This window comes from Pelobates fuscus, chromosome 10, assembly GCF_036172605.1.
Source record: "Pelobates fuscus isolate aPelFus1 chromosome 10, aPelFus1.pri, whole genome shotgun sequence".
Classification (NCBI taxonomy): domain Eukaryota; kingdom Metazoa; phylum Chordata; class Amphibia; order Anura; family Pelobatidae; genus Pelobates; species Pelobates fuscus.
In genome coordinates, this window is record NC_086326.1 from 46,699,470 (window position 1) to 46,721,236 (window position 21,767).

Sequence of the window (21,767 nt, forward strand, 5' to 3'; positions counted from 1 at the left end):
TATTGATGATTTGAGTCTCCCACTGACATCCCTGGACCTTCCCCCTATTAAATATTCCAACCTTTTTCAGATCAGTCAATAAAATGCAGCTAGTTGCGGTCAGGAATACAGCCACAGCAACAACTAAAAAATTGAATTAACCCTGCAATGTAAACATTGCGGTTTACAAAAAATACTGCAATGTTTTAGATCAGTGGTTCCCAATCCATTCCTCAAGTACCCCCTACCAGTCCAGGATTTAGGGATTACCCCGTTGTGTCTAAAGTATTTTTTTTTCTTTTTCTAAAAACACCTTAAACACAGTTGAGTAATCCCTAAATCCTGGGCGGTTAGAGGGTACTTGAGGACTGGGCTGGGAACCACTGTTTTTGATGTAAAGTTTAACACTAAAGGAGACACATTAAGATGACGTGGCCTTGGGGCGAATTTCATAGTCCTTTAAGCTGTAACTTTTTTTATTTTGATTTTGTTACAAGCTGATCATTTTAAAACTCATCCATAACAGCACCCGGATACCTAACAAATCAGACAATAGCACATCTTAAAAACCCAGTACCTTATTGAGTAACCTACTTACAGAGGCCTCAAAAGATAAATTGTACTCGCCATAGTTAATTTGTATTACGAGCCTGTAGCCCATGCCATCTCACACTCATTAACAAGATAAAGGTGTTCTCTAACATATAATTATAGAAATTGGCAACAAAATAGAAAAAATAATAATGTTTTCATGAAGTCACTGCTTGAAACAGAGGGAGAAATGAAGAAAGTAAATGAATTGGAACCTTGTCTCTAGAACAGATTGCAAAAAATAACTTTCGACAAGGACCTTTCGTTCTTTTCATATTAACATCTTACTCATTCTTATAACAAGTCCTCCTGTACAGGTCTGTTATAAATCAATATGACACGGCTAAATCAATTTCGACCTACCTTAGAAAGTTCATCTATTATGATTTGTTGTTCAGTTATCTGAAGCCTAAGAAAGTCAATCTCTCGCTCTTCTCGGCTTTGGTCGAGATCGTTCAACGAGCTTGGTCTCCTAATAGTGCCAACTTTTTGTCTCTGAAACAAAAACATTATAAATTTTAATAAGGTAAATAAACCTGTAACTAACGAGAGCATTTTGCAGCAATGTATCTTGCATTTTGCAGCAATGTATCAGCTTGTTAGCCATTCAAACGTATTTGTACCTCTTCGTTCTGGATACCCACCATTTCTATATTCTCTTGCATTAAAAACTTTAACTTGTTTTCCATTCTGCGCAAAGAATGGGACATTTCATCATTTTTCCGACTCAATCGTTTATTTTTGTCCAAAATAGGTTTGTATTGGCTCTCTGCTTCTCTTAGACGTTTCACCTGGAAGGGATAAACATGCAAAGATTTTACATGAACAAAAAAAAAAAATACACCTCTACAATCAAATGAGTTCTACCCTTAACAAACACATTTTACAAAATGTTACCAGTGATGTATGGACACAAAAGCACTGAAAGTAGCTGGATTAAAGGGAAACCACGGGGCAAAAATTACCCATTTTTAAAGCATTTTATCAAAGATAACTTCTGGTATCTTTGCGGCTAGAAGTGCAGTAGCCGTGGGGTGCAGGGAAAGGTGAGTTTTATTTATGTGAAACGGTCTCTCGCAAGCACTGCTGTCTTGTTCCATGGGATACTATTCAGCTCCTAGTGTTGCATCTGCCAGGAGCTGACATCAGTGCGACACTCTTGCGTATGTGCAAGAGTTCGACACTGATGTCAATGGAAGAACCAATGAGACGTCGGGGGGCTCTAAACACAACGCCTTTTTCCCTCAGACATCACTAGTGACTAGCGTGATAGTGGTAGCTCTGTCTTTTTGTCAAGCATTGTCAAGAGTAGGAAAAATATGTCTACTTTTTCTTACAATATCTTTCGACTGAGCAAGAATTTCAATTCAATTCCAACACAGTCTTTATGAGCATTTCATAAAGATTATATCTTTAAGAAATACTCTTATTTTTATTACTTTTTTGAGTGGAGGGCGAAAAAAAAAACCAACCCCTTTAAAACTCTCTATGTTAAACACCTGCCTAGCAGTGTGTACAGGAATAAGTAGTTTGTCCACCAAGAGCAGGCCCATTCATCATTAAAATAGTTAAACTGCTCTGTAGACTGATAGCAGCCATCCCATAGCTACTAGAAGTTTACTATAAGCTAGCCCTGCTCAATGCTTAAAGGACCACTCTAGGCACCCAGACCACTTCAGCTTAATGAAGTGGTCTGGGTGCCAGGTCCAGCTAGCTTTTACCCTTTTTTTTATAAACATAGCAGTTTCAGAGAAACTGCTATGTTTATACTGAGGGTTAAGCCAGCCTCCAGAGCCTCTAGTGGCTGTCTCATTGACAGCCGCTAGAGGCGCTTGCGTGCTTCTCACTGTGAAAATCACAGTGAGAGCACGCAAGCGTCCATAGGAAAGCATTATGAATGCTTTCCTATGCGACCGGCTGAATGCGAGCGCGGCTCCTGCCGCGCATGCGCATTCAGCCGATGACGTCGCGAGGAAGAAGAGGAGGAGGAGGAAAGCTCCCCACCCGGCGCTGGTGAAAGAGGTAAGTTTAACCCCTTCCTTCCCCCAGAGCCCGGCGGGAGTGGGTCCCTGAGGGTGGGGGCACCCTCAGGGCACTCTAGTGCCAGGAAAACGAGTATGTTTTCCTGGCACTAGAGTGGTCCTTTAAAGTAGAAAGAGTTCAACCAAAGTTGTCCAACGTTAGTTCAAACTTTGGTAAAAACTTGAAAGTTGTGATTATAGTGACCATTTTAACCCAGCCTGGATACTGTGATCTGCTGAAAAAATAGATCATTCCAGTCTGTATGTTCATACATATTCTGAACTTTGCAGAAATGGAACACAAACCGAAATATGGCAAGCCATGGTGGAGGCGTTCTTTTGTCATTAAGTAATTCTGCTCTGGAATTATACCTTTCAGTCTGATACTTTACATAATTATATTCATAACACGCAATATGTATTCTTAGATAAATTACCAGCTCATTTCTTTCTTCAGATAGTAAAGCATTTCGATCTTCTAGTTTGCGGATAATTGCACTTAATTCTGCAATTTTTAGTTGAAATCGACGCGCATCCTTTTCATCCAACTGCTGTTCCTAAAACAAAGATCAACTGCAAATAACTGTATATAGAACGAAATGGGAAAGTACAATGGGGTGCTTTAAGTAACATTTTAACTGCATTCTTCCCCTTACGGCGCTGAACAGGTTAAATGGATAGATATTGCAGATCCCTGAAAAATGAAAAACATGGATATGGAATGCAGAAAAGAGCAGAAACATAAAAATATGTCCATGAAAACAGAAAAAGCCACAAAAGAGAAAAAAAACGATTGCCATCTAAACCAAATATAGCTCAATTGCTCTTATCAAAAATATGATATATACCACCACTACTAGTCTGTTTAATTTATATATTTTAAAGAAGATTGACAAAGGATCAAAATGTATTTTACTTGGACTAGTTTTAAGATTGGGGCCACCAGCTCCCCCCTCCACTTACTCCACCATAATATGAGATATTTCATAATGTCCTTATCCACATAACTGGTCAATCCAAAATTGAAAGTGTATCAAAGTTTAAAACAGATGCAATGTCACTTGAGCTACAACTTCCAAGCCTACCATGCACACACTAAAATGTTTTTACATAGTTATGCCACATAAAATGCCCATCTGTGTTTTGTAGAACACTTCAACTAAAGGGGCTTTTTGACACACCACTAGTTTATAGTAGCGTTCATTCAATAACTTCACAAAGATGGCACTGAAATTTTTTTTTTGTAAATTCTCAGTTTAAAAGCATTTTTAAACAACAAAAGCAATTAAGAGAGAACTAAGAGTCTGTCAAAGAACAAAGAGTACAAAAAGATATTTTAATAATGGGAATTAACAGGTTTGGGTGTCGTTTTCCTTCTTTATGCTATTACCTGCCAGTGAGATGTCATAGAACATTAATTATATTGTGTAGCCATGGAAGTATTTTGCAAAGTGTAACATGGAAGCGAAAAAAAATAAAAAAATGAAGTATCGTTCACAGTGCATAAATGTAAAATGTTGGTGTTTTGTCTTAATATGTCCAATTACTCACCCAAAGGCTTCTCCGCTCTGCAACCAACACGTGTTGCCATTATTATTACCCCAAGAGTCTTACTAAACAACCAATAGGATATAATTACCAATTTAATATTAAGATCGGTTTCTGTCCATTAGATATGTATGGTGTATATTGTTTGACCTCCGCCTATGCAAGTCAATAGGCGAACATGCTCGAAATGCAGATACAATAAACATGCCCAATTTCATTATACAACTGGTGCAGGAGAGACTTTGGGTTCACAACTCATCATTTCAGGTTGCTTTATTGCATAGAGTGTATATCAATAAATAAATGAATTAATTAAAACAGGGAATAAAAACCCTGTGAGGGACAGGTTTAGGTAAGTAAAACTGACCTTTGCCTGCCCACCACCCCCCAGCCACTGGACCTCCAGTGGTGATGTCAAATCATGCAAAGTTCCCAGACAGTGTGAGTTCCGCTTGAATTGAGATAAACGAAAAATGCTAAATCGAGTAACATTATTTTTGATTCATAGAGGCTAAATTAAAAAAGCAAATAAAGAAGACACGTGGAATTTAAGCAAAGCTAAACATCGCAAACTATGAGAGATAACACTTCATGACAATGGATTCCATTCTGAAAACAGAATAGTTACCTAAAACAATCAGTAGATACAAAAATGGTCCAGCAGTTATTGGTAAGAATTTTATTTTCCACTAACATTACATATCTTCTGCATATACTTGTCACATGCAACACTGCAACTTTCTGATTGGCTGCTTCATTTAGATTCACCTTTCCAAACCACTATAACCCTATCCAGAGAAGAAGGGTACTGTAAAACTCTCATGATCATCAGCTTAATCTCATTTTAACAACAGTTTGATATCTACGTTTTTGTAATCGTTTTAAAATCAGGTTTTCAAAATATTCCATTGGTTATTGAATACTATTCTTTAGAATTTTTTTTTTTTTTTTCAGCCATTGTGAAATGTTCTGGGAAATTTAGTCTAATTTATAGCTCTGTGGTTTGCAAAACCCGTTTAAAATGTGAAAAGACATATCTAATACACCATTAAATACAGCGGAAAACTGCTGAACCAATTAAACATGAAAAAAACATAAAAAAAAAAAACATAAAAAAAACCAAAACCCACAAAACATTTATAGAAACACAGAGTATCTATTTTCTTAGTGTAAAGGGATTTTTGACAGGTCGTCGTTAATTTGTGGTTCATCAGCTCATGTGTTTCAAAACATCACCCATTGTGGCTGGCTATCCACTGCTAAGATAACCCATCAATGAAAGTATTTATATGGTGATGGAAATTCAGTAATAAGAGTATAAATAATTTTGTTGCCCCTGTGCATTGACAACATTTTAAATGCGGTTTGGAGGGAAAATATTCTAGGGATTAATGCAGATTCAGGAACAAAGAAATGTTGCAACTGTGTAAGAGAAACAGACGGTAAATACAAAACCATTTTTTTTTTTAATAGATCTTGGTAAATCAAACATGTACTATAATTTGTCATATTGAATAATGCATAGGTATCGAAAATATATAACTAAATTTGTGTTTGAGAACTTTGCAATTGGCCAGTAAAATGATCGTTCTCTAGTTGCCAATTTATATCTATTTATTTTAAGGCAAAGACTAGGATAAAATTCTTACAGGACTTCCTGAATGATCTGAGGCTTCTCCTGCACCACTTGCATAAGGAAGTTCTCGCTTTGGGCTACTCAGATGCCGATCAGATTCTTTAAACTGGATAAGCTGCTCATCTAGAGCCTCCTTTAGGAGTTGAAGTCTCTGAGCAAGCCCGGCTTGGACCCCTAACTCTTTTTCCAGCACGAAGACTGCTCTGTCTTTTAATTTTATTTCATCCATCTACAAGGAGAACAAAACATAAATCACTCACATGCAGCATAATATCCTGTGGGTAGTGTTTATTTGGTGGCAATTAGTGACCCAATATTTTGATAACTGTTTTTTTTTTTCCCTTTTTATTCTAATAAAAGGTCAAACATGAATTTTTACTTTACACAGACCGACGTATGATCCTTAAAATAAATTTAATTTAAGATACATTTGCACCCTCTAACCATTCTTGCATGGTTATGCAATTTATAATTGTATTGTTCCGAATATACTGGAGTATCTGGCAAAGTCCTGAAAGTGGAGCAGTTAACTGAAATCTATTATTAAGTTCTGTAATGATTGCTCATCGATTTGTAAGGTATCACAGAAAATGTACGGTCTCTTAATAAAACCTTTCAATGTATTTCTACCATATTTAGAACTCCATTACATGAGGCGGTTGGAGTGCCTTAGAACCATATTAGAAGCATAACACTGCTAAGCCTTTGTGCACAACTTCTACAAGTGGAAATATGATTTATTTTTATTTGGTACATATTAAATGCATGCAATATTTGTAGGCAAAGATGCATTCGTTCTAACATAACAAGTATAGATGTACATTTTAAAATTCCTTGCAGTAGCAAAATGTCTTGAGACAGAACGTAGAACAGGTTTCCTATGCATAGCCATTCTTGACCATAAAGACAAACCTGACTGAGCAGCCATGTTGGATCAGACTCTATTGTTATCGTGCCAAACTATTGATCAATCAAACTTTCCTATATGCACAACCATAAGCGTGCCTGTTCTTCCCCTTACTTCCAACTTAGAGGACATCGTTTTTCACACCATATACTACAGTACAAGTTATGACTCATGTTTTACATTAAAGGACCACTATAGTGCCAGGAAAACATACTCGTTTTCCTGGCACTATAGTGCCCTGAGGGTGCCCCCACCCTCAGGGTGCCCCTCCCGCCGGGCTCTGGAAAGGGGAAAAGGAGTAAAACTTACCTTTTTCCTGCGCTGGGCGGGGAGCTCTCCGTCTCCGATCCTCCTCCGTTCCGCAACGTCGGCTGAATGCGTACGCGTGGCAAGAGCTGCGCGCGCATTCAGCCGGTCGCATAGGAAAGCATTATCGATGCTTTCCTATGGACGCTTGCGTGCTCTCACTGTAATTTTCACAGTGAGAATCACGCAAGCGCCTCTAGCGGCTGTCAATGAGACAGCCGCTAGAGGCTTTGGGGGAAGGCTTAACCCATTAATAAACATAGAAGTTTGTCTGAAACTGCTATGTTTATAAAAAAAAATGGGTTAACCCTAGCTGGACCTGGCACCCAGACCACTTCATTAAGCTGAAGTGGTCTGGGTGCCTAGAGTGGTCCTTTAATTACCTTGCTACACATGCCTATAAAGCACTGCCTATAAGATAAGATCAGATGTTCTATAGAAAGTAAAGTGAGCACCATAACACAAGACAGGTAATTAGGTCTCTTTAATACATTTAATAACAGCCAGGAAGTGTGAGAGGGTTCTGGCTTAACCTGCATAAATATGTCTCTTCCATAGTTAATAATTGTGTACGTTGTATGCAGGAAAAAAAAAAGCACATTTATAATTCTACTCCAGTCTGTTGGGTTAGTGCTGCCCTCCTTTTTTCTGATTTCCTCCTGTAGTGGCAGTTCTTTGTCTACACCCATCAGGAACAAGTTAACTGGTACTATACCACGATTAATGCATAACTTCACCTTTGAGTAGAACACTTGGTCAATGTTTTCCCCTTTGTTTATTATCCATTACAAACCAAGAGGCAGCTATGCATGTGCAGTGAGTAGGAATGAGACTTAAATTCAATTCTTCAAATATTTTTTTATTGAATAAAGTAGCCTCCAATACACACAATAATAGTATACTAACAGAGGTATAAAATCATAATTAAAAGTAATTCATGACAAAGTTTGTTAAAAACAGTTGCACTTCATTGGAAGTACTGTATAGAGCAGTAATGGGGCACCAATACAAACTGTGTTACAACAATCAGTGGGATAGAATAAAAACATGATCAATTGTGAAGGTCAATAAAGCAAATATGTCAGTAGATTGTTTTCAACTATATAAGTACCAAATGTCATTGGAGAACCGTTGAGTTATTTGAGAACTAGAAGCCAATAGTTATGGCTAGACCAGACATCAAGTTAGGCAAATGAACAGTGCATTGACACCATACAATATACCTAGTTAGAATATTGTGATATAGACATTACATAATTGCTTAGGTTGAAAAAAGACTAAAGTACATTACGCTCAAACCTGAAGCTCATTCCTTTTACGCTGTTGATCCAAAAGAAGGGGGGGGGGGAACAATTGTAGTCATTTCCAATTATGCCACACAAAAAACAAAAACAAAAAACCCACCTTCTTGACTCCATAATGGCAATCAGATTTATCTTTGGATCAACAATCTGTTTACATACTTATCAGTTATATCTTTGAATATCCTTTTTACGCGAAAAAACATCCAAAACCTTTTTTTTTTAATTATCTATAGAATCTGATAAGACAACCTCTTTTGGCAGAGCATTCCACATCTTTATTGTCTATTGTGTAAAGAACCCTTTCCTATACTGTAAGCAAAAACAGCTTTCTTCCAACCCCATTTAATGTATATATGGCTAGTGGGTTCTGTATTCCAAAATGCATGAATTTACATTTATCATATAACCAGTCTATGCATGGATTAATGTCAATCAGTGGAAGCACGCCCATAGGGGCAGTCCTGCATGATGGACAGGCAGCCTGGTGAACATTCACAAATGGCTGATGTGCCATTAACTCCCATTTAAGAGTGGAGCTAGCAATGCAATTGTGTCACTGGCCCTAACCCTTCACCTCCCTTCTACCAGCCTCCTGATTTGCAGGGCGCCAGAGTTGGAAGGTATGCACTCATGATGTGGCTAATTGAAAAGTTGTGCAGCTTCAAACTGCACGACTGGGGCTGTGACTCTGAGGACTGATCCGGTTTCTGATTTCAGTCTGTTTTAATCTGTGATGATTGTTGCTTCTGTTAAACATGCCAGCTACTTCTTGGCTCCATGCTATCACTGTAGATTAATTATATTGCCAGTTGCGAAGGTAATAATGAGTCAATCAGTATCCTGCTACTTTAACCCTGTGTGCACTATATGCAGAGGGCTAATATGAGTCAGGAGTAGCTGACATGGCTGGAGTCTATCAGTGTCTTGATGCTTTAACCATGTGCACACTGTGTGCTAAGAGCTAATGGAGTAGCTGACATATTTCATAACAGCAGCAATATTTAATAGAAAGTTAAAGTTATATCAGGAGCACTACCGAATATGAGATCATGTAAGTGAGAGCTAGGAAGATACATACAGAGAGATAGCAGGAGCATCATACAGAGGCATGTACTGTGTATATCTGTATTACAGCTCTGTGTAATCCATAACAGAGATCCTGTCTGTGTGGGATAATTAGGAGTTATTGAATTCAGCACAGTTGAGAGAAAGCTCTGAGGTAGAGTCAAATATTCACTTCCTTCCAGAATACGGGAAGGTCCTCAGTAGTTCCAATGTCCAATGGCAGGGTATTCTAAAACCATTGTGGATTGACTTCTTCTTTTTGTCGTGGAGAATGGCTTCACAGTTATCGTGCTGCAATTAAAGACCAAAGAAACCTGGAAGAACATTAATAAACATAATATCTTGAAGGTTTTCTAGCCCATAGAGATGGATTGGTGGGGTGCTCTGCTCTGCAATAGTTACAAACTTCTTTCTGGCAGCACAGAACAGCAAAAGGTAGGTGAAAAATGTCAATGTAATGTAAAAATGACAATATGACTTTTTTGTTAAGAATTCAAATATCACTTAATTCCTATGTATATGGATGCATAAGTTTATTTGCAAGGCGCAGTAAACATTATACATTTACACAGCATGATATCGTTCTTCATAAACATTGGGGTTCTAAATAATATAAAATAGTATGAGCACAAATAATCAAATACCCAGAGGCACCGGCCCAGTGGGCAGATACTAAATAAATATATAACACTATATTGTAAATTATTGTCAAAACAGTAGAATAAGGAACGTGTTTAGCAATCACGTATATCAATATTTTATCAATTTATAAGCCGCTGTACATAAAAAAGTTTTTTAAAAATCCACAAAGTTTTAAAACTTGAAAATCATAAAACAAGTAATCTTAGCGATTAGTGGACTTACCCCAAATGAACAACTTAGCATTGCTACCACAAACTAAAAACAAAGTATAACAGTACTAGGAGAGTTCTTAAAATTTCATGTTTTTTATGATTTTCAGTTTTTTTTTTAAATGTGTAACCTCAGCATGCAGGTCATACAGAAATGTGTGTTCAGTTACAGCGACATATTTGTTGGCATCTATACAGTGTATGACCCACAGTTGAACAGTTAAGGCCAAGCATATAAGAGCAGCAACATTTTTTTATAAGACCACAGCATAGTCAGACAAGCCAAAGACTAAGACATTTTTCAGGGCGGCCATAGGTCAGTCTGGCTCAGTTGAAATTCAGTAACAAAAAATTAATTCAGGAAGCGAATCAGACAAACCTAAAGGGTAAAAAAATACAGCTAGATGCTATAAAATAAGAAAAAACAGCACACAACGCTGACACGCAGGATCATAAGTAGCACTCACAGAGTTGAAATAAAATGGATGCCTTGAAATCCATAAATGAATTTTACTGGTCTGCCTTCCACCATTCAGGGTAATACAGCAGGTCCAGGAATATCCGGTAGCAGAATCAGGATGCAAATAAAAAAATTCCGCTTGTAGAGCAAAGTATAAATTTATTGAGGCAATAAACTGTCTAATAAAAATTAATGAATGAAATATATCAAATGGATCTAACGCATGTCGTCCAACGCAGTGTACTTCATCAGAGATAAAATAAACTGAACAGCAATAAAAAGACTGAACAGCAATACACAAATAAAAACCAGACCTGATCCCACCCCCCAACACCCTTTAAATACAACCATTAAACAATCTTAATTAGAATGCAATCCAGATGTGATCCAAGCTCCTGAGAGGTTCTATTGGTCGGTGGAGAGGTGAAGGATCCCCATAGGTCTTCAGTATACCCTCCATCAGCTGTTTCCACTTGCCACTATCAAATTTTCTCGGTCTAAATCAATACTTCCAGTTTGCGTTCCACCGGCTTGTGTATGCGTTCCACGCGTACTTCCGCTTCCGGTTTGATCGTCCGAACGCTAAATGCTTTCCACCATAAACTGGATTGTGGAAACACATTGGAAACTATGATTTTATAACATGACAGGAGGCTTCGTATTTGCTTAAGTCTCTCTTTACTAGAACTCCACAGCAGCAAAGAAAACAACCAATCAGAAAAAAAGTTAGCTACTATAAAACTCCCCTCCCCATGCATCATTTCCTCTTTCCTATTTGCTGCTCCGCAGACAGTTCAGGTCAGAGTACCACTGCCTCCTGCTTCTAGTGGGTGGCTTTGGGATTTTGTATGACTTATTTAGGATTTATACTTAATATATATATTTATTATGGTATAGATTTATTATTTATATATTGTATTTATTGCATTTATTATATTTAGCTATCTTGTTATATATTTATTATTTAAATATATTTTGTATTTAGTCATATCTTTATTTATTTTGATATCATATAATATTTGTTATAATTGTTTTACATTTATGGATTTGAATTATATCTTAAATTTTTTCGTATCAAATTATATGTGTATTATTTATGTTACATTTTGGTCTTCGTTCTGTATTTATACTTGCTTCCCCTGTGCTGGGGATGTTTTTTCCTTCCATGTGGTTTCCTTCCATGTGGTTGTTTTAGGGGGGGTTCCCTTATCCCACCCTTATCCCCTTTCTATTAGCACCCCTTCCCCCCCCCCCCCCCCCGCTGCGCTCAGGGAGTCAGGAGACTAGCCGTCGGGCTGCCTCCTCTGTCTCCACGAGCTGTAGTGTGAGCCTGCCAGCCCCAGGATTTTCTTGCGGTCGGACGCGGTACCAGCGGCCAGACCCGCTCACCCACGTGGCCGCCTCGCCGCGGCCGGCTTCTTCAGAGAGCCACGTGCGTCCGACCGGCTAGAGGAGGGTGCACTGGCTCGCGGCCCCTCCTCCAGACACAGTGATCGGACCGCAGTTTGTCTTCCCACGCTGTCTTTCTGGCTATGCAGGATTAGCTTATACAATAGCAGTATCCTGCTTCTGGGGTTTATTGTACATTTTCTATATACATTTTATTTTTCTCCATATCCTGTAGAATTATTCAATTTTGACTATTACATGGCTCATACAGAACCAGTTTGACAGTGGGATCAGGGGTCACCTGGACTTGTAATAATCCAAGTGTGGGATAACATTTATTTTGCACATTTACTCATATGTTCTTAGGTGCATATCATGGTGCATCAGTATATATGTTCCTGACCCTTCTCTAGAGTCAGAGATGAGACTGCTTTAGGATGATATTCTCTGTCCATGGCATATATAAAAAGCTAAGCAGACCTTGCTCTGGTATGGGAGACCAGTCTATGCTGACACTGATTCAATCCCATCAGAGTCTGTGACTTGTAAAATTGGAAGGTGGTCCCTTCCAAGCTCAATAAGAGGGTGCATTGAGTTGACAATTGTTTGCCCTGACTCCTGAATATAACATGGCTATAATAACCTTCAAGTGGCATGCTGTTGATGCATTATTTTGATGAAGGAATCTCAAACAAATCTGCATGTTCATGTGCTTAACCTAATCACGGTTAAAATGACTCACTCAGTACATCATTGTTTAATGGGCACTATATCACTGGAACATTTTCAGCCTATATCCATTACAACTGAAATACCACTATTTGCCTGCTTGGCTTTTAGGGACTACTAGTCCCAGCTATATGTTAGTAACACAATATTACGCTGCCTAATAGGGTTGGCGCCGAGGGATCCTACGTCAAGGTACCCGGAAGATTGACAAAGATTAGGGGACTCTGCCAAACGCAGGGGTCCCTTATTACTCATTTAGAAGCAACCCAGTATTGGCCTGCTACGTATTTACCCTTATCTACATTTATTTTTGTTTTTTGTTTTCGTGCCTTCTTTTTCCTATCGCTCGGGTCGTCGAGAGGCCTGACTTGACCTCCTCCGACCTCCCGGGCGCTCGTGGATTGCGGAGAACGTCTCCAGCTTTCCTCAGGCTACCGACGGTCATCCTGGACCCTGCGCGCGCGCACGGGATCTGGGCGGTCAGTTGGTAGTTTCCATCATTGTTTCCGAAGGTTGCATTTTCGCACCATCGATTTCTGTTATTGAGGATGGACACAGCCCGAGGTTGTATACTATCCCATCTGCCATCGGTCTGGTTTATTACCAGTTGATTCCTTCTCAGGGGAGCGATTCAGAGAGAGGTCTCGTGGTCGGGGAGAGAGCCACCTAAGGTCCTCAGTCTTATGCTGATATTAGTAATTGGTGTACCCCTGCAGTTGGTCACCCTGAGTTTCTAAGGGACTCTAGTTTTGCGCACAAGAGGGTTCGGCCCTCCATCACCTCGATCCGAGAATGATATTTTATTTTCGGGAACAGAGAGCAAATCCCTCTCATATACGGAACCGGACACTGATTTGTTATTAGAGGGCGCGGCCCTCCCTCAACCTCAGCCCGATACTGAGCTGGATACAGAGGACATGTTTGGAGTGACATATTCTCATAGAGAGAACAGGTCACGGATGTAGACTCTACTGTTTGGTTATTAACGGGTGCGGCTCGCTCAGGCTATCAGCCGGATGCTGATGCGGAATTCGGTCACATTATTAAAGAGCGCGGCTCTCCCATACACTCAGCGCTCTACAGTGCCGTCCATTTGTTCTTCACACAGGCTTGTACCGGTGCAAGACATCGATGACTGCATAAAGGGGCGTCCCTCCTGCATTCAATTAGATCTAACGACTGTGCTACTGATTTCATTGTAGAGGGATGCCTGATCATGCAGGATATACATATTTAGACTGGATCCCTCTATTTATCTCCTGTAATGGATTTACTGGATCCTGACCTCACGCGAGAAATACTCACAGAGGTATAACGGGGGGAGACTCCCACTTATTTACTCACGCTCATGGAGATGGTACGGCTAATGGATGAGGCTCTGGTATTGCAAGAGTGCAGGTTTTGGTATTTCTGCACTATATATAACAGAGAATTGCATTCTGTTTTGGATATCCGGACCATTGCGAACAAACTACACAGACAGTTTTTTCCATATCAGGATGACATGAGATACGGAGACCTTCATGGAGCAAACGGACACTGCCTTGCTCGGGTAACAAGACTAGGGAAGGCCTACTACCTGGTCTGAAGGTACACCGTACGCATGGATCGCATGGTGAGACCGGAAACCCCGGTTGTCTTGAGTTCCCCGGTCATTACAATCTTGGGATAAGATGGCAGGACTGCCCCATCCCCTCTGAGCACATACCTGGAGACCATGGTTCGGAGATGGAGGGCCCTCCGCCTATACTCTATATATCCCTCACGGGAGGATTCGTGCTAACCCACTTTTCAACTACCATCAAGGAGACCTATGAGACTCTATGGAGGAACCTGGTGTGCCCCGACTTCTACACAGATGTCAAAGTCGGGTCACAACATACCGCTGGAGTATGGCTCAGGATGTGTAGCAGACTCCGATAGGGCTACTGACATTCTCAAACGGGACAACACAGGTTTCGGGCGGCTGAAGCTAGACCCTTTTTTTTTCGCTGCATCTGCTCTCTGGAGTCACCTGTCATGAGCGAAGGGACTTTACGCCATGCCTGCATATTGGAGTACGCTATGTGTTCGCGGGACTCCAAACTAAGAAGGTAGGTATCCCTCTATAGGGAGACTTTGACTTCAGTTATCAAACTCACATTCCTGGTTCCCTTGACCTAGGGCCTACTCTGGGAGATACGTGCCTAGACAGTCAGGGGTACAGGGACCTTAGGGTCTCACTATATTATACCCTATCTTGTAGATGGCGTGTATACCAAGAACCCCTACACGAATTTGGACAGGTCGGGCATGGAACAGGATTGTACGATGGGTAGTCAGACTATTTCACTCTCTCACTACAGCACGTGAGGACTCTTCGTTGTTATACAGGTCCCAATCACCATTGGATCCGTACATCTTATCACTCTTTGACGATGACATCTGGATGGGAATCTCAATTCCGGTTTACGTTTCCCATCCGTTTAAAAAATTCCGGGACCCACTATTTCCAGAATAGTCAACCACCGTTACACCACACAAGTTCAGTTTGGGACCCTGATTGGACATCCTTTTGGAGTCCTTTCTCTACCGCAGCCGAGGATTACACAGTCAAGTTGGAATATTGGAATCATTTGGGATAGGGCTAGTTTGCCACACTCTTGCCTGCATAATAAATGTATTCTCAGATGAGACATCTCACCGGGTAGGCCATCAGGGAACGAAGATCCTACTCGGTTCTATTAAGGAATTGGTGGTGGACTTAGACGCATTCCTTGAGATTGAAGATCTGCCTGCAGGGCCACATCGCCGGGTGACCCTGGCTCGATCGGTGGAGCAACCTTGCACATCAGGAGTTGAGACATGGTGGCAGTGTCTTATCGCGGCCCTAAGTCCGCAAATTACCTTCAACATTTTATGACTGCAGGGAAATGGCTAAAAGGTCAGCTTGGCAGCTCATGGACCGGATGGTAGGAAACAGGTCGCAACCCCACGTACAATGGATCTATCAGCGGATGGTGTTTTTTCCGTATTTGGGATACTTCTTTAACTAGCATCTTCATCGATCGGTCTATTGTCATTTATCGTAATTGGAAAGTCCGTTTAGGATTGCTCGGATAGCTCCCGGAATAGGTACCATTGAAACAAACAGCGTTGGATTTGTTGACTGAGTGTTAAAACAGCAAATACGAAGCCTCCTGTCATGTTATAAAATTGTAGATTATGCTAGCTTTAGTGTACCTATAATCTTAATTTTATTATGAGTATTTCCCACCCATTCTTATCCCTCCCTTGTTAATTTTAATAGTTTGGATTAATCAGGTACGTATGCAACTCTGCTTGTTGTCCCTGCTACCTGTCACTTGTTTCTTATGTCTGTTTTCATAAGTAAGGTTGGGATATCTACATATTAAGGTAATATTGGTTACTACATTGGGTACCTACATGTTTATTCAGAGTACATTTCATTGGATAATCAACCTGTTCGATTCTGTTTTTCTCTCGTTTCAGTTTACAGTCCATCAACGTTATCTGATTTGGCAGTTCTTCTCGGATGGTGGACATTGAATGATGGTCTTCATTGTATCTAGGACTTTGTTTCTTCCCCATTATGTTTTCTGCCTTTTATTCTGTTTTTGTCGCAGCTTGAAAGAGGAAATGATGCATGGGGAGGGGAGTTTTATAGTACTTAACTTTTTTTCTGATTGGTTGTTTTCTGTGCTGCTGTGGAGGTCTAGTAAAGAGAGACTTAAGCAAATACTCGCCTCCTGTCATTAATAAAATTAAGATTATAGGTACACTAAAGCTAGCATAATCTACAATTGTAATGGCAGCAACGTCATAAGACAATCTTATAATAAAGGAAAATCTAAAGTTAAACGTTTATACAATATGTACAACTAGTTACTCCCTCAATATGTCAAAAGAAGGGGGGGGGGATTTCATCTCTCACCATACTGTTGCAAAAGGATAAAAGTAATCGAAACATGCCAAATTGGGGGTATAGCTCAGTGGTAGAGCATTTGACTGCAGATCAAGAGGTCTCAGGTTCAAATCCTGGTGCCCCCTTTAAAAATCTTGAATGGCGATATATTTTCAGAATCATGACTAACATCATGTCCTCAATTTGAATATTGTATTTTAAGAAAAAAAAAATAAATTTTCATTAGCAAGTGTGTTAAAAAATGATAAGCTTAGAGTCATGTCTACAAATGCTCGCAGTTTAGGGAATAAGATCCATGAACTTGTGGCAATAATGGCAACTGATAGTGTAGATTTAGTCGCTGTTACCGAGACATGCTATAATGAGAAAAATGACTGGGACATAGCAATACCAGGGTACTCTTTATATAGAAAAGACAGGGAAGGCAAGAAAGGGGGAGGGGTGGCCCCTGTATGTAAAGGATAGCATAAAATCTAGCCTAATAAAGGTTAGTGAGGCGAACATAGAGTCCGTTTGGGTTACGTTAGAATTTGGTAATCACACAGTAACTCGTGTAGGTGTGATTTATAGGCCCCCAGGACAAATTGAAGAGTTAGATAATCTACTAGTTGAAGAAATAGCTAAAATGACAATGAAGGGGGAAGTTATCATCATGGGTGACTTTAATCTTCCTGATGTGAATTGGAAAACAAAAATAGCTACTTGTGCCAGGAGCACACATATTCTAAACTCCCTACTGGGATTGTCTCTAAAACAAGTCGTTGAGGAGCCAACTCGTAAAGAGGCCATACTAGATTTAGTGTTAACAAATGGAGATTTGGTATCAGATATTACTGTAGGTGAAAGTTTAGGATCCAGTGATCATCAGTCAGTGTGGTTTAATATAAGAACAGTGACTGAGTCACACCACACAAAAACAAAAGTTTTAGACTTTAGAAAAACAGACTTTTCTAAAATTAGAATATGTGTAAAGGAGTCATTATCAGACTGGAGCAATTTATATGGAGTCCAAAAGAAATGGGATTATTTAAAAGTTGCACTACTGAAGGCAACAGAAAATTGCATTAGGCTTGTCAGTAAAAGCCAAAAATTCAAGAAACCACTGTGGTACTCCGCAGATGTGGCCAAAATAGTAAAAAACAAAAAGTTAGCATTTAGTAATTATAAAAAAACCCAGAGTGAGGAAGACAGAATGACCTATAAGATTAGGCAGAAAGAGGCTAAGCAAGTTATAAGAGCTTCCAAATCCCACACAGAAGAGAAAATAGCACAGTCAGTAAAAAAGGGGGACAAAACTTTTTTTAGATACATAAATGAGAAAAGAAAAGTAAAACAAGGATTAGTTAGATTAAAAACAAAAGAAGGAAGGTATGTAGATGAGGATAAAGGTCTAGCTGACTGCCTCAATGAATATTTTTGTTCGGTATTTACAGATGAAAATGAAGGAAAGGGACCTCAGTTAAGAAAAAGGATAAATGAGTCATTTATTACACGTGAGTTTACAGAGGAAGAGGTTCTATTTCAACTGTCAAAAGTAAAGACAAATAAGTCAATGGGACCTGATGGAATACACCCAAAGCTATTAAAAGAGCTTAGTGGTGTACTAGCAAAACCATTAACAGATTTATTTAACCAATCATTGATAACAGGAGTAGTCCCAGAAGATTGGAAGTTAGCGAATGTTGTGCCCATTCACAAGAAAGGTAATAGGGAGGAGTCGGGCAACTATAGGCCAGTAAGCCTTACTTCAGTAGTGGGGAAAGTGATGGAAACCATGTTAAAGAATAGGATTGTTGAACATCTAAAAACACATGGATTTCAAGACCAGAGACAACATGGGTTTACTTCAGGGAGATCATGCCAAACTAATCTTATTGATTTTTTTGATTGGGTAACTAAAATTATAGATCAGGGTGGTGCAGTAGACATTGCTTACCTAGATTTCAGTAAGGCTTTTGACACTGTTGCACATAGAAGGCTTATCAATAAACTACAATCTTTGAGTTTGGATTCGAATATTGTTGAATGGGTAAGGCAGTGGCTGAGTGACAGGCAACAGAGGGTTGTAGTCAATGGAGTATATTCGAAGCTTGGGCTTGTCACCAGTGGGGTACCTCGGGGATCTGTACTTGGACCCATTCTCTTTAATATTTTTATTAGTGATATTGCAGAAGGTCTTGATGGTAAGGTGTGTCTTTTTGCGGATGATACTAAGATATGTAACAGGGTTGATGTTCCAGGAGGGATAAGCCAAATGGAAAATGATTTAGGTAAACTAGAAAAATGGTCAGAGTTGTGGCAACTGACATTTAATGTGGATAAGTGCAAGATAATGCATCTTGGACGTAAAAACCCAAGGGTAGAGTACAAAATATTTGATAGAGTCCTAACCTCAACATCTGAGGAAAGGGATTTAGGGGTGATTATTTCTGATGACTTAAAGGTAGGCAGACAATGTAATAGAGCAGCAGGAAATGCTAGCAGAATGCTTGGTTGTATAGGGAGAGGTATTAGCAGTAGAAAGAGGGAAGTGCTCATGCCATTGTACAGAACACTGGTGAGACCTCACTTGGAGTACTGTACACAGTACTGGAGACCCTATCTTCAGAAGGATATTGATACCTTAGAGAGAGTTCAAAGAAGGGCTACTAAACTGGTTCATGGATTGCAGGATAAAACTTACCAGGAAAGGTTAAAGGATCTTAACATGTATAGCTTGGAGGAAAGACGAGACAGGGGGGATATGATAGAAACATTTAAATACATAAAGGGAATCAACACAGTAAAGGAGGAGACTATATTTAAAAGAAGAAAAACTACCACAACAAGAGGACATAGTCTTAAATTAGAGGGACAAAGGTTTAAAAATAATATCAGGAAGTATTACTTTACTGAGAGGGTAGTGGATGCATGGAATAGCCTTCCAGCTGAAGTGGTAGAGGTTAACACAGTAAAGGAGTTTAAGCATGCGTGGGATAGGCATAAGGCTATCCTAACTATAAGATAAGGCCAGGGACTAATGAAAGTATTTAGAAAACTGGGCAGACTAGATGGGCCGAATGGTTCTTATCTGCCGTCACATTCTATGTTTCTAAGTACCCTAAACAAAAAAAACATGAGAAAAAAACAATATTAAAGATATGTAGTAAGGACCAAAGCTGCTGGTCCCACTAAAGGACTGCAAAGAAAAATAAAATAAAGTAAATAAAAAATAATAAATAAAGAAATAAAAATAAAAAATATAAATAAAAATAAATATAAATTCAAAAAATAATAAAGAAAAAAGAAAAATGGAAAATAGGGTAGTGCCACATATATGTCGGGGAAAAAACACTTAATATGGCTAATAAAGGATGCCAATTCATCCAATATGATGGCAGTGGAATCTTGGTATAAGGTAAAATATAATAATAAAATATAATAATAAAAACAAAAGTAATACAAAAAATGAGATAAAAAATGACCAATGATGAGTTATTGAGATCTTTATGAGCACTCTTGGTTCTCAAATAAATGAATTTACTCAGTACATATCCAAATGGAAAAAAGACAAATTCAAAAAAATAATAAATTCTAAAAAATGAATAATGATCTCTAATGGTGAGAGATGCAAATCCCCTTTATAAATGTATATACATATCAGAAGAAAAGGTGTATATATCAAAATAATTATTGTATAGTGGGTCCCTAATCATAGGCATACAATCCAGGATATACAAGTAGAGATACAAAAATAAGCAAGAACTGGGAATGTGAGTTATATTAAATCATGAAACAAGCTAAATCAATATCCACATTCAACCCTTTGGGTTCTAGGGAGTCTAGTATATGTATCCAATAGGTTTCCCTTTGGGATAATTTAAAATCTCTGTCTCCTCCCCTCCACTGTATGGATACTTGTTTGATTCCCATTCCTCTAAAATTACTCCAATTGAACAAGGGACACGGATTACAATGGACTGGGACAGAATGGGTTGTCATACCCTTTCTAATGTTGTTAATATGTTCCATTAGACGGACCTTGAGTGATCTTTTGGTTTTCCCCACGTATTGTTTGCCACACGGACATTGTAAGAGATATACAACATAGTCCGTGTGACTGGCAATAGTGGATTTAATAGCGAAGCTCGCTTGACTAACATGACTCAAAGTTGGAAGTTCTTCCTAAATTCATCCTAGAACATGCTTTACACATGGAGCACCCTTTAAACCCCTTATCAGTCTGTGAAACATCTTGTTTTCTAGTGTCCTTCTTAGGATAACTAGGTGCTACAAGGCTTTTTAAATTCTGACATCCTATTAATGATAGGTGGTCGACTTGGTAAAACACTACCCATAACAGGGTCTTGTAACAATATCGGCCAGAATTTGTTTAAGCATTTCTTGATTCTCCAATGGTCTGTGTTATACCTTGTAATGAATGAATATTTGAACCCTTCGCCATGTGATACTTTTGGATGGTCCACTAATAAATCATTTCTATCCTTTTGTTCCATGACTCTGATTTCTCTTTCAATTGTGTTTTTATCATACACTTTTTTTTTATTAATTTTTTACCTATATGTCCTGCTTGTGTTTTAAAATCCTGTACATTAGCGCAATTACGTCTCACTCTTGTAAATTGGCTTCTTCCAATACCTTTAAGCCATGGTTTATGGTGACAGCTTTTGTTATGTACATAACTATTTCTGGCAGTTTTTTTAAAAAAGCATTTGGATTTCACTTTGTCACCCTCATGAAACAAGAGAAGATCTAGAAAATTAATTTTGTGTTTATTCAACTCCGGCTTGAACTTAAGATTAAATGCATTTAAATTATGATATCCCACAAAATAATTAAAAGACTCATGAGAACCCTTCCAGATGATGATCACGTTATCAATATATCTCCGCCATAGGACCAGGCTCTCCCCAAAGTCATACCCACACCACACAAAGAGTTCTTCCCACCTCCTCATGTATATGTTGGAATAACTGGGGGCAAACCTGGTTCCCATGGGGGTACCTGTTACTTGGAGGTAAAATTGCCCCTCATAGAAAAATAGTTATGTTCCAAA

At 39.0% G+C, this 21,767-nt stretch overlaps 1 protein-coding gene and 1 non-coding gene across 2 annotated transcripts in view; one reads left to right on the forward strand and one right to left on the reverse strand.

Moving 5' to 3' along the window:
- Window positions 1-21,767, reverse strand: part of JAKMIP3 (Janus kinase and microtubule interacting protein 3) — a 126,818-nt gene that overhangs the window by 24,600 nt on the left and 80,451 nt on the right. The window contains exons 4-7 of the mRNA XM_063434585.1: window positions 5,789-6,004; window positions 3,029-3,148; window positions 1,215-1,361; window positions 934-1,065 (exon numbers count right to left, since the gene is read on the reverse strand). Of these exons, the coding sequence (XP_063290655.1) occupies window positions 934-1,065; window positions 1,215-1,361; window positions 3,029-3,148; window positions 5,789-6,004 (615 nt within the window). The remainder of the gene's footprint in view (window positions 1-933; window positions 1,066-1,214; window positions 1,362-3,028; window positions 3,149-5,788; window positions 6,005-21,767) is intronic.
- On the forward strand, window positions 16,765-16,836 carry TRNAC-GCA (transfer RNA cysteine (anticodon GCA)). Its single transcript has one exon. It is a non-coding gene; the product is annotated as a tRNA-Cys (tRNA).